Below are 13,272 nucleotides of genomic sequence, written 5' to 3' on the forward strand. Positions count from 1 at the left end.
TATTTTGCAACTTCATGCCTTTAGAGCAAAAGAGTTTTACGGGTTTACGCGTCTCTTACGAAATAATCTTGCAAAACGAAGGCAATTGTTCGTAGGATGCTGTGTTAATTAATTTCAGTCAAATTTTAAACGTATTCCGCAAATATTCGCAAAAATTTATTTTCTAGATTATAATTTTAATTAATAGTTTTGGAAATTAGTATACAATTGTTAAAAGGTAAAGATATAATCGATAGGAAATATGGATAGTAGAAATATTTTGAAATAAACACGAGGAAATTGAATTATATTGATATTGATTTAGCAGAGTGGCTCTTAAGTAGAAAATCCCAGTATGCGATCAGACAGAATCACAGTGGTTTTCAATAGAGAGTATCGATTATTCAACGCAATTTGTTCAACCAATATTCTCGCAGAAAATACAAGTAGCTCGTGAAAACCGTTATCATTTTCAAATCACAAACTTATACTATTTCCAACGAGCCACATTTTACCATGCGCTGTATTTCCCCAGCCGAAATACCAAAGCCAAACGATAAACATATACAGGCGGGTTTAGCTAGTGATATTACGCGCATTTATCCGTCGTACATTCGAAATTTCGAAAAATAAAACTATTAAAAAAAATTGAAAACTCGAGAATAAAAGTAGGAGAATAATAAAGATGATAAAACAGCAGAATCACATTAGGAACACACGCATATATGTAAAATGAAAAATCATCGCAACAATGTTTCGTTATCTCTATCGTCAATTAGAGGACGCGAAACGATCAAATAAAATTATTTACAACGAGAAATATTTCAGAAATGGATCCAGTTCGCGTTTCGCTGACCGATCACGAAAGAAAAAATGACAACGTAAAATGTTTTAAAAGTAAATATAAGAAGATGGAGGTGCAATCATCCAGCGTATTTCAACGTTGAATTATCAGTCGCGAGTCAGTGAGAATCAGCAGATACGTTGGCGAATCAGGCGAGCATCATTAATATTCTCACGCGTTATCGAGGAATCGCGAGGAAGAGTGGAGAGAACGCTTTCTCGCAACGTATCATTACTAGCACGCTAAATCGCGGCTCTGTATCTATCTACGGTGTCTTGTACACCCCCTGCCACCCTCCGCAGCCCGTAATCTTATCTCACTGCGAATTATACACGGCAGACAGAAGCCTGGAATTTACTGGCGGACGTGGATAGATCGAGATTACAGGCGAACTCGCGTGCGTCTCGGCGATGATCCGCGTGACAGCGCGATGGGCCCACCCGGGGAATCCCGTTAATGAGACATTTTCTCAAGATCTAATGGAAGATCGAAATGGCGGCCAACGTAGATATCACGCGCTACGTCTTTCCACTGAAAATTTCAACGTTATCGTCAAAATGTTCTCGATACTCTTCGCTGCAATTTCTATCTGGCGAATATTTTTATTGTAATAGAACGGAAAGAGAAGAAAGAAAAATAGAAGCGAACACGCAAGAAAAAGGAACGAGTTTCGACACAGTAATTTTGCTTTGCAGCGCGACGAATCGAGTCACGTCAAAGGCAAGAAGTAGGAAATCGTCTGGCATGTAAAACCAGGCCGCAAAGTCGCGGATCGTCTCCGGTCGCCCGAGGAGAACTTGATTCGTCGAACGAAGAAGACGATAATGATCGTCGCGATAGTCAGAGTTCCCGGGAGTACAGTAACAACCGGAGAGAGAAAGAGATTAAGAAACGACGGGGGTGGTTGGAGAAATATTTTTCCTCGATTCGAAACTCGTTTGAGACTCAAAGCCGACCAAGAAAAAAATATAGCCAACGGGGGAGCGAAGCAAACACGGAAGGGTTGAAAACGCGAATTCGCGAGTTTATTCCATTGGCTGTTTCGTAAATTACCTATCGATTTTAGGTTAATTTTTCCTTGGAAATTTTAGTTGAAAATTTCTTTCTTGTATCAGCGATGGAAAATAATTTTAGCGAATTTAAAATAACGAAATAAAAAATATGATGACTCGACAAGTATTTGATAGTTTTAGATTTATATTTAATAGCAACGACGATGAATATTTAACAAGAAGGTCACTGTACTGAAATTTTATGGTTGATAGTTTCCACGTTAGAGACGAAAATCGATTTTGATAAGTTTAAAATTATAAGACAAGAAGTACGTTGACCGTGTTCGTTAAGAGGATGGATGTTTCAAAATTTTAGTTCCTGAAATATACGTCGTCTTTACAAAATGTATTTTGGCTAGGGTTGTATGTACAATGAACCAAGCTTCGAGAGATACCCTGTACATCTACAACCAGGAGCTTCTTGTCACAGTTTTTACGATGTGTGACAGGCCCTCGCCTACCTGTCCTACTTTAATAACAAGAAAAGGTTGAAAGAAAGAGTTTCTCTACATCGTTGTACTCCAGTGACAGAGCCAGTAATAATGGCTAGGGGTTCTTCCCACAGAACAGGCGAAAAGATACTTTAAAGTCACGGTTTTCAGACACGACTGCGTACAGTAATATATCAAGTACATCAAGCGTGTTTGATCGGTACACCGATTACTTGCTTGATAAAACTAAAAACTTTGTAAAAAGCTTTGTCGACGAGTTTGACTTCCGAAAGCCTTCCTCGATACGATAGAAATAAGAAACATTTAAAAGCGAAAGAGAATACCATCCTTAGGGAGACACAACTTCTAACCACCGCGAAGATCTTATAAAACAATCCACGAAATAATTTATCTCGCGTCGGAAACGATCAACATCGCCGTAATACGTACTACATATAAATATCATAACCACGATGAAGGCGAATCTGTTCTCCAGCGGCTTTCCAGCGCGAGAGAAAAAAAAAAGAAGAAAAAGAGAAACGAGGAGGGAAACGGGTCTTAAGACGGCGAGATCTTCGCGAGCTAATAAAACCGTTTTGCCTCGGCTTCTCAAGATTCTGGAAACAGCCTATGAGGCAAAAGAATAGCATTTCTGTAACCGGTATATACGAAGATAGAAGGACGAAAGAAGACCCGGAACATTCACAGAGACACAAAAATACAAGGTTCTACAGCCACCTGCTAACTCGAAACCTTCTTCGATCTTCCGGGAATGAAGAAGACTTCGTCGAACGAAGAAGATTTTCTAAAAGGAGTGGAGAGGCCAAAAAGGCAGGGTGGAAGGGAGGAAACAGAGTAGAGGGGAAGAGAAGGAGTTATAGAGGGTGGAGAGGAAGAGAAAGATAGCCGAAGTATACCGTGAGCCAAGGATTCCTCTAGCCAATAGCGTACTCTTGGCTCCTCCAACCGAGAGATAGGATCGGATCTAGATTTGAATCACGTAGAAGCTCCACCCCTCTATCTTCGTTGTATACACGGGTATCAGCGATGTCGGGCTGATCGTTTCGCTATGACCCCCGAGTGGCGCGAACGTTGCATCAACGTAGCTCGGGTAACGGTCCCTTAGATGTGATTCAGGTCCGAAGGTTCGATACGACCCAGGGGTCGGATTTAATTGTCGCGACAAATCTTGCTTGGCGAACTCCGTGGTCTCGTAGTTTGTTTGCTTGGTTTGTCGGTGTTTTAGAAATGCAGAGACGAGTCATTGTTCGTTCGTTTGTCGGGGTTTAACGATGAAAATTGAGACGGATTACCGGAGACGATAAGGTTAATGGAGAAACGAATAAATTCGATGATCCGAGCGTATTTGGGATCGTTTCGAGGTTAAAGAGCTGCACTGAAATTTGATACGAGGATGGAAATTAAGATGGATTATTCGATATCGACGATCATTTGGAAAAAGAAGATGAATTCGATAAACTTCAGAGTTATTTTAGAATGGGAGACTCGTGTTTCTGTTTGATTTGGCTATCGACGAATCGAAACTCCGTAGCCAAGAGTATACGGAGCGCAACGAAAGCGTATACAGGGAAGACAGAGAGATGGAACGGAATACTCGTTGGGAATATTGGTTGGCCGTGTCACAAGTCTCCGGTAATGGAATGCGTTTCTCGCGTTAAGGGGACGTCCATCGAGAATCGGAGGAGAAGCACGCCGGTGGGCGTGTGTCTTTCGAGTGGCATTAATAGGTCTTTGTTTCGTTGGAGGAGGAACTGGAGGATGCTCCGGCAGCACGTCGTCAGCCGTGCGAGTCTATTATTCGAATGTGGAGCAGATATCGGTTGTCGATATGCCAGTAGGTCTAAATATTCGATCGATTCTCTCGTCTACCTTCTCTTCTCTTCGTTTCCCTTCGTCTTCGCGATCCTTCCCCCTCTTTCCTCTCTTTGCTCTAGTCAGCTCTCTGTGTTCTCTCAGACACTCGAATCCTTACGTGCCTTCGCGCACACCACCCTTTCCTTTTCACTCCGCCACGACTAACGCTGTTCCCGTTATCGTGAATTCGCCACTGAAACTCGCTATAACGAACCGAACAGGCAATCGATAGACATCGAACGCGACCAACGTGGTCTCGCCACCAACTTGCACCGATTTCCCGCGGAATTGCTCGCCAAATCGCGTTCTCAATGGCAGGAATAAGACTGAATACGTTCTACAGTTACTTCATGAAAATACGCAGAGTTCGAAGAAAATATATCTTTCACTATGCTTTTGTTTATATAAAAACAGCTTTACTTGTTTTGGTTTGTATTTAAAGCTTGCCCCTGAGATCCAACGTTGATACAGAAGTGGTATAACCTTGGTAAAATCAGCCAGAAGTCAAAGTACTTTTTCAATTGTGCCCATAAAGATACGAATTTATCGGAAATATCCGCGGACTATTATATCCGCAAACTCGACGGCGAAAAATCGATCAGTTTTGAAATCGAGATGTATTTATACGAAAAAAGGAAAAATTCGTTTGCTACTTTGCAATCTCTTTAATGGAAACATCGCGATGGAAACAAGTATTCTTCTAGAGACGATCGATATTGGAAAACGCAAAGATTTATCGGTCCTTTTTGAGTAAAAGACCGACAAGAAGTCTGAGAAAGTTTGTGGAACTTTGGTTCTAAGTGGTGGCACAACTTATCCTTCCAGAAGGTAGAAAGAAGATTAAAGGATTTCTCAGAAAGCAAGATAGTAGCAGGAATATTTAGCTACTCGAATCCATCTTTGATGTATTTTATAACTGAAATTTGGTTGCTTGGCATGAAACTTTAAAACTCTATTTCGTAACGTCCATTACTCGAAAACGTTCTAACGAAAAAGAATCGTGGTCGGTCCAATTACTAAAGATATCCTGTATAATAGCGTAAGAACTCGTTAAACGCAAGAAAGTCTCCTTCGGACGTAAAGGTTAATACCGTTTTAATGAATAAAATATCGCAAGCTCTTCCAATATTATCTACGTTCTCAGTTACTTCTCTGATACATTGGACGTAAGATATACGGCTGTTTCAAGAGAAACAGGCAATTTAGATTTCCCGAAGAAATCGTCGAAGAAACCACGATATGCCTTAAACGGCTTCGTAAGAACATCCTTGCAACTCTATTCTCGTACATATGTATATTCGGCGGTTCTATCTCTGAAAAGAGATCGTTATTAACAAGAATCTTCGTCTTCGCCTCGTTTATCTTCTTCGGAGGATACGAATATCGAGAGAGCTCCAGGAATCGTATTTTCTGTCGAGATTGAGGTTGACTGATCGAAGGACGATTGGATGAATTTGTAATAAAAAAGTATAATGTATAAGTTTATGCTGATTCAGATCCTTACTCTCTTAGCGTTACTAGACAATGGATATAGGAAGCACGTTCATATATTTATAGCAAAAGGACATTACCAAAAAAGTTAATCTTATAGCTTCGGCTAGAGGCTACAAGGAACATAAATAGAAATCCGCTTATTAGTTCCGAAACATAATGTATATTCAAGGATACAATAATATGCTCCGCACCTTATTTAGAATATTTCTGCGTAATAGCAGTCTCCAGATTATATATATAAATAAATAAAGACGTAGAGTTTCTCTTAAAGTAGATACTTCAACATTTTCGACATTCCTTTCGCTCCTTCTCGCAACGTTCTTCGTTATCGACGAGTAAACGTTATTTCCACTAATGAGCATAGCCATAGCTGCCTATCAGTGTTCGTCTATCAAACGATTCCCGTGGAACGTCGATAATGCGGCACGTTGGCTGGAAACACAGAGGCAGCCATCGCCGCGAGCAACTACTTTAATTACCGAACGTATTGACACTCGATAAATCGACTTCGTCGACTCGTTCCAGCGATTCCGGCTGCAGATTCGTTTACAGTCCACGATCCATACCTATACACCTATTTCTGCTTAATAAACTCTCGATAAACGGCCTCGTGCGGTGAAATCGATTGATTAGTCGCGTGTCTAACCGAGACAGTAGCTGTAACCGGCTTTTTAATTAACGTTCGTCAGTATCGTTGAAAGAACGTCGTCGGTTTCTTGCAAAGAGTTTATTGTTGCTGCCACTCGATAAGGGAAGTACACTTTCGTTTAATTGTAAAGTTCACCGACTAACGAAAGAGGAAACCTTTGTTTACCCTATGGCCATTGTTGCCCGGTTAAATGGCCACGAGTTGTCGCGATCATCTTTTACAATTGCTCGCTCGGAGCAATGCTTGACATTATTTACGATCCACATTCACGATAATCAAATTACTAACGAGTTACTGAACTTTAAATTTCCAGCGAATTGTCGAATTTTATAGACACGTTGTAAAAGTGCGAGGCAACGTTCAACAAACTCACGAACGTTTTAAGAACGAATAACGATGTTACGAATAACGTTTTTATATATGAATTTTGTAAAATACTCCGCTATGTCTCACTCGCTCTACCCGTTTCTCACTCTCCGTCTCTCAACATATTTACGACAAAACGAGTCAACGTAGGATAACAGCGGCTAGTTCGTACAAGGTCCTCTCTCTCTCTCTCCGACTAATTAGTCCCGCTTGGTTCTCAGACGGTGGCTATTTAAACGGACAATACGATAAACCGTGGAAAGGAATAAATTACAAGCTCAAATAGATGCCAGAGTGTCAGAGATTTCGGCTGCTCATGGGACATCTAATCCTGCTACCATCCTAAAAGTCATCCATACTTTCGACTACAGCCTCGAGTATCGGTTTCGCTAGAACTCCTCGTCTCTTCGTTCTTCGCGATATCGCAAAGCGAAAGGGGGTAACTTTCCGATCCTCCTGGCGAACGCCACGTGCAAAGCTCTTTGAATTAATTCGCGTTTTTCGCTAACGACCAACGAAGAATCGTTCGAATAAACAAAACTATCAAAGATTCCTCGATAATCTGGCGTTTTAACGACGCTGTCACAACGATAGAAAATACGAAACCTGCTAAATACGATGTTATTTCCATCCCTTTTTATCTTTCATCGGAAAAGAAAGGATTGGAAAAGAGACGAAAAAGAGGGAACGATACGCGTTAATCGCTTCATCTGCATTCCCGACGACCTTACAACGGTAACTGCAGCCTTTACCGACTCTCTCTCTGTTCGCCAGGTAATCGCGGATAATCCCGCGAATGGCTATGGTTCGAACAATGATCCCGACTGCTGCCTCTCGTTTCCCGGCACCAGCGGGTTGGTCGACGTGGTTCGCAATGCCAACGAAATCGAATAGCACGAAGGGGAAGAGGGTCGAGGGGAAAAGCTCTTTCGGTGTTTTCGTTTTCATCGACCCTGCCCGGGATCGAGCTATCTCATGCCTGCAAGCTTCGCGACGTTACACGTCGTGGCGCTACGCGTGGAATGGTATATCCAACACCGCATACTGTCATTTTTAAATATCTGACAAACGAATATCTGTCAAATGGCTATAGGCTATCTCGCTCGCTCACGCACTGTGCGTCAATCGTCTTCGCTGACGATCGATTCGATATCTCGTTGCAATTGTTTAAAAGAATTTGTCTCTTCTGACCACTTGTTGGATCAAACGACGAATTATCGAGGAAATACCCTTGTATTGATCCAACGAACTGCACCAATCCCCAGATACACGTCATACAGCCAATCGATTGTATATTCTCACGATCCGTTGTACGATCGAAACGCGCGTTTACCGATAAAATACAGTTACCGATTCACACGCATCGTCTAATTGTCAATCTATGTCTAATTGACCGCCAGCGACGCTGTTGATCGACGATCGACCGTCATAAATCCGTGCGTTAACTGTTAATTGCTGATACATGTAACGTCTAATGGCTCCCCGAAGGGACACACTCACACGCCACGCAGTTTTCACGAAGCAATTTATCGGATAATATCGGCTCGCTCGTGAATTAACCGAAATACGATACTCTCCAAAATAATTTAATTTTTGCTTTAGTTAACCCTTAGTTAACATTCGATACACCGAGCAAATTTTTTATTACTGCAAAACATAATTATTCTTTTAATCTGCAACGACCGCAGTCGTCTTTTTGGAAACATCATAGCTACGCTACAAAAACTTGCAACTACTTTTCCAATCGCACCTCCGTCCGTGTCATCTACCGATTTCCAAAATTAATGCCGCAAATATCGACGATAATTAGTATCCTTCGCCTCGATCAAATTTTCTAAAAAAAAAAATTCCGAACCAGGTTCGTTCCAAAAGATAGGCTTTTCAGAATTCTTATTTGAAATTCCCGTGGAATACGTAGTACGTAATTCGAAACTTGTTAACGATAGTGTATACCGGGGTTAAAGATAAAACGGAGGGCATACTGACCGTTCTCCACGTAATAACTGGTTTCATTGTACCGTTCGTCTGTGAATCCTGGCCTCTTCGCTTTCAAAGCTTTCGTTTCCAATTTCGCCTGCAAGAAAGAACGTAGATAAGTGAACCGTATACCTCGTGATCGGTGCCTGACACATGGCCACCGGAAACTCGAGCCAGAGAAAATGAACGAGGATCGAAGGGGCAGAGGATCGTTCGAGCTCCCACCCAGGGAGCGTTCCATCTTTTAGCAATGGTTAATTTTCGGGGCGGACTTTGGGCAAAGGTGATCGTGGCGTTCGTTTCTGGAAAGAAGTCTTCGAGGTGATCGGTTTCAAGGTGTCGGAATAACGAATAATTTGAAGGGAATTGGATTGGATAATTTGACGTTTTAAGTATAATATCGCTGAAAGATATTCACACGCTTGCTCCCTTTTTTCACAATATTTAATTACAATCGAGAAGATTAAGAAAAGTAGCAAGAGCATAATACCATAAAATTTATCCATCGAAAGAAACTTCTTAAACTATTTCCGACCTAAATACACTCTTTTCGAATTGTAAAAATTTCCCGATATCGATAAAAATCTACTGAATCGAGTTTTGTGCTAAAAAAAGAAGATTTTTCTTTAAGCCGAACGAAAGCACAATTAGATGGGGTAGCTTGAAAAGTCCGTGGCGGAGTTCATAACGTATTCGCTGTCATAAATTCTTCTATCTGGAACAAAATGAGAAGAAGAAGATCCGTAGAAAATGAACAAGAATTTGGAAATTGTGAACGAAAGGGCGAAAATATTGGAGCGTCCATCGAAGATAAAACAGTGTAATAATTTGCAGCGGGATTTAGTTATCCCGCAGTTAGTCGTTCAGTAGATAGTGACCGATGTGGTCAGACACTGAGTCCGCGTTCTAGCGGTTTTTAGTACTTAACATGGTAAATAGAATAGAACAGATAGAAACGATATAAGAATATCGTAATATGATAAAATTTACCTTTAAAAGTTAAAATACGCGACAATAAAATTAGCATTTGAAAATTTCAAACATCAGTCGTTTAAGAAGCTTCTTTTTATCCTCAGCTCGTTTAATTTTCATGCTATGGATTAGGCACGGAGAATTTTGCAAAATTCTAGTAATAATATTTAAAACTCGTGGGCGCGTTAACAGATATAATTTTAAAACAAATAATTTAAATTTGATAACCTTCTTCGGCTATTTTCACAAGAACATGACATACATGTAGATAATATTACGTACTTGTGATAATTATTTTGACATTAATTCGTACATTTGAATAACTTTCGACGAACGTTGTTCATGCATTATTAATACAAATCGTCCAAAGTGTTTACATAATTGTGAGCGGTAGCGTATGTATATTAATCATACAGTATCAATGCTAATTATCGCGTAAAATTGAGGATAAAATTGCAAACCGAAGGAAACGAGGTTAAATATCGATAGCAAACGTACGGAAGAATTTATTACGTTTAAAAGGTATGAAAACAGGACACAATGGAAAACTAAAAATGCGATACGACGTAATGTAATACAATTTGAACTCGAAATGCCAAACAATCGAGCGCTATAAACGAGCGAAATTTCGCTAAAACGAAACATCTCCTCTGTCTCTACCGCGGAAAAACCAAAAAAAAAAAAAGAGAAAAATCGAAAAACACGGGAAAAAACAAACGAAGACAAACACGGAGGATCGTGACGCGTCGCGACCATTTCCGGCTCGAAGCTGCGGTCTGACAAACCCGAGCAGAACGGAACAATCTTCCCTTTGTTTCGCGTGAACCAAGCAAAGCGGCGTTGTGTTCCAGCGCGCGGCCAGCCTTCAATTATAGCAGCCGAGTTGCGCCGCTCGGTCGGCCGAAATAAATTTACCCGTGGCCGACATTAATTCTCTCTTCGATCCCGTGCCAATAATTCTTTCATCCTCGTTGTCCCGCGGCGAAATGCTCCTATTCGTGACGGAAGCACACGATCCAACGTGACCATACTTGTTTTTTTTTTTTTTGTTTGTTTCTTTTAAGATTGCGCGAATGATAAAGCTTGGAGTTTAGAGGAATGGCGCGCTTCTAACAACGCTTCTATCAAAGTTTATAAATAATTATAGGCTTAAGCACATGTTCTGCGTTATTCCTGTAACATTTTCAAGAAACCGCTGATCGTGCCTGGATACGTTGATCGGAATTGTTTTCGTAAAGTTGTTCACATCGATATAAAATCCATGTCACGTAAGAATAGATGTAATAACTGAATTTGTGAAAAATTCCCTCTTTCCTTTTTCCAAATTCCTTCCACGTTAGAATCACTGGAGAAATATACGTGCTGCCGTGTATTTTTTTTTCCAGGTACGATTACGCCATTTATAGGTGGAACCATTTATACCAGCGGCGAGGTCTTTTCACAAGATTCGTATCGCCGCTGTAAGACCAAAAAAAAAAAAAAAAATAATAAAAGAGAAAGGAAAAAGACAGGAAGAAAAACAGGAAAAGGGAGAAAAATGGACTCGAGAAGAATTGTAAGAGGTATTTTTGAAATTTACCATTCAGCCGGGTCGGTGAATTTCGCGGAATCCATTAAACGTCCAGACGAATTAATTAAAAATTTTCCCAGGACGAATTTACTTTGGGATCGTAATCCGCTTAACTGGCGCAGCTTCATTTAATAAGCATAATTAATTAACGTTTAATCGATTTCAATCTAGCTCGTGCCTCATACTTCTGACTTTCTATTAAAAAAAAAAAAAAAAAAGATAGAATACAGTCCTGGCATATTTTATCAAATTTTCCAGCGTCTCGTTATCCGATACATTGAAATTATCGATATCGAAGCAAACTTCGCTTTACATCTAAAAACATTAGTCGATTAAAAAAGCAATTTCTGCCCCATCATATACTATAAAAAACAAAGTAATAGCGCGCGTTTTATCGACGAATAAAATTGCACTTAATCTAAACGCGTCCCTCCTAGGTTGCGCTCCTAAATATCCGTTCTATTAAAATCGTTGATCACGTCGACAGCCATTACAAGGCCCGTGAAAATCATGGCTTGGCTCGTATTAATATCTGTTAATCAGCGCGATAATTAAAGGCTCGGAACGACGTCCGGATGCGCGATTTTCGCACACCCGGAACAAACGGCGCATTACGTTAATGGATCCTAATATTCGAGAGCCTGTGTGCTCTCGACAACGAACATCTCGCTTATACGTGTTTTAATTAAGACAATAATTAGTCGAAACATCGACCCATGTAAATCCGATTGGTCGGTCGCGTAACACGAAATCGCGACGTGCAAACAATTCTGTTCGAGGACCGATCGATACTATTACGTCGAGTAATAGAAACAACGTAATCGAAAAGCTCTTGCATATTCCACCAATAATATCCATTGATTTCCACTGTTCGTACGTATATCATTAACATTTTCGTTATCGATCACCGCCGCGTACTTTGACTGTGAAACGACTCGTTGTTCGATCAAACGACAAAAGCATCCTATCAAATTCGCAAACGTTCGAAAAATATTAAGATTCAAAATCGTCCAAAAATTGGTCTTAAGCTTCGTACGCGGATAATCTCGGTCTCGTTGTCTCTAGTCATTTAGAATTCCATTAACAGGCGACGCAACTGTATGGTAATTCTTGATACGCTTGGAACATTGCGCAGTATGTATATCCATGCTCCGGGTTGAAACGAATTCGGCAAAGTTCTCGTCACGGATAAACCTTAATCGAATGCCAGGTAGAGCTCGATGTCGATGTCGATGTCGATCCGATTTTTCCAAATTCTAGCCGTGTTCCAGTGTCCAGGCAACGATGATCAAACGGCACAGCTCGGCCACTTGGTCAGCGACAAATTTAATTTAACGAGCTCGTGCGACCGTGAATTAACGTTGCTCGTTCTATTTCACAGGACACTCGTCCTGTCGTGTTAGAATCGGCCCGCCGATGGTAACGTTTAAATCGCAATTAAATTTACATTAGCGGCCGGGCAGGGGTGCGAAGTTAATCAGGGCTCTGCATAATCACAGGAAACAGCGTCGGTAGATTCGATATTGACCATGCCGATGAAACGTTCGGATCAGGTCCGTTGAACAGGGCTACGATAAACGATGCTTTAATTCTTAGCTCGTTTGATATACCTGTTTGTTCTTTCAGTCAGGTCGTTCCTTGACTAGAAACTTCTGTAATTGGAAAATTAATCGCGGAATAACCATGAGACAATTAATAAAAACGTACCAACGTCGATGCAAGTAAATTATGTAATCTATTCTTGGCAGAAAGGAAATGACGTATAAAGGGAATGGGGAATTCCTACCTAAAGAAGTTATTACGTTCAATGGCACAAAATTCTCAGTACCGTGTTCTGAAATATCCTGAAAAACTCGAACCAACGTAAGAAATCCTCGACTCTCTACTAGCAACGAATACTCTCTCCTTCTCTCTCGACTTTGTTAATATTTCCCTTCGTGCGCGAGCTCTCGCCTAGCAAAAGAAACAAAAGGGAACCAGAGAGAAAGAGAGAAGGTAAAAAAAAAGAACAGGAAAGAGAAAACAGCACGTTCGATCGCGGAATAAAGCGTTCCGTGTTCCAA

General features: G+C 40.7%; 1 protein-coding gene across 4 annotated transcripts in view; it reads right to left on the minus strand.

Moving 5' to 3' along the window:
- Positions 1 to 13,272, minus strand: part of LOC100744401 (RNA pseudouridylate synthase domain-containing protein 2-like) — a 181,859-nt gene that overhangs the window by 50,294 nt on the left and 118,293 nt on the right. For all 4 annotated transcript variants that reach the window (XR_004460857.1, XM_012394635.3, XM_033318431.1 and 1 more), the window contains one exon: positions 8,677 to 8,764. Coding sequence is in view for 3 of the 4 variants with exons in the window: in XM_012394635.3 (XP_012250058.1) it covers positions 8,677 to 8,764 (88 nt within the window). In the remaining variant the exon portion in view is untranslated. The remainder of the gene's footprint in view (positions 1 to 8,676; positions 8,765 to 13,272) is intronic.

The sequence above is a fragment of the Bombus impatiens genome, unplaced genomic scaffold (genome assembly GCF_000188095.3).
Source record: "Bombus impatiens unplaced genomic scaffold, BIMP_2.2 scf_0096, whole genome shotgun sequence".
In the NCBI taxonomy this organism is placed as follows: Eukaryota; Metazoa; Arthropoda; class Insecta; order Hymenoptera; family Apidae; genus Bombus; species Bombus impatiens.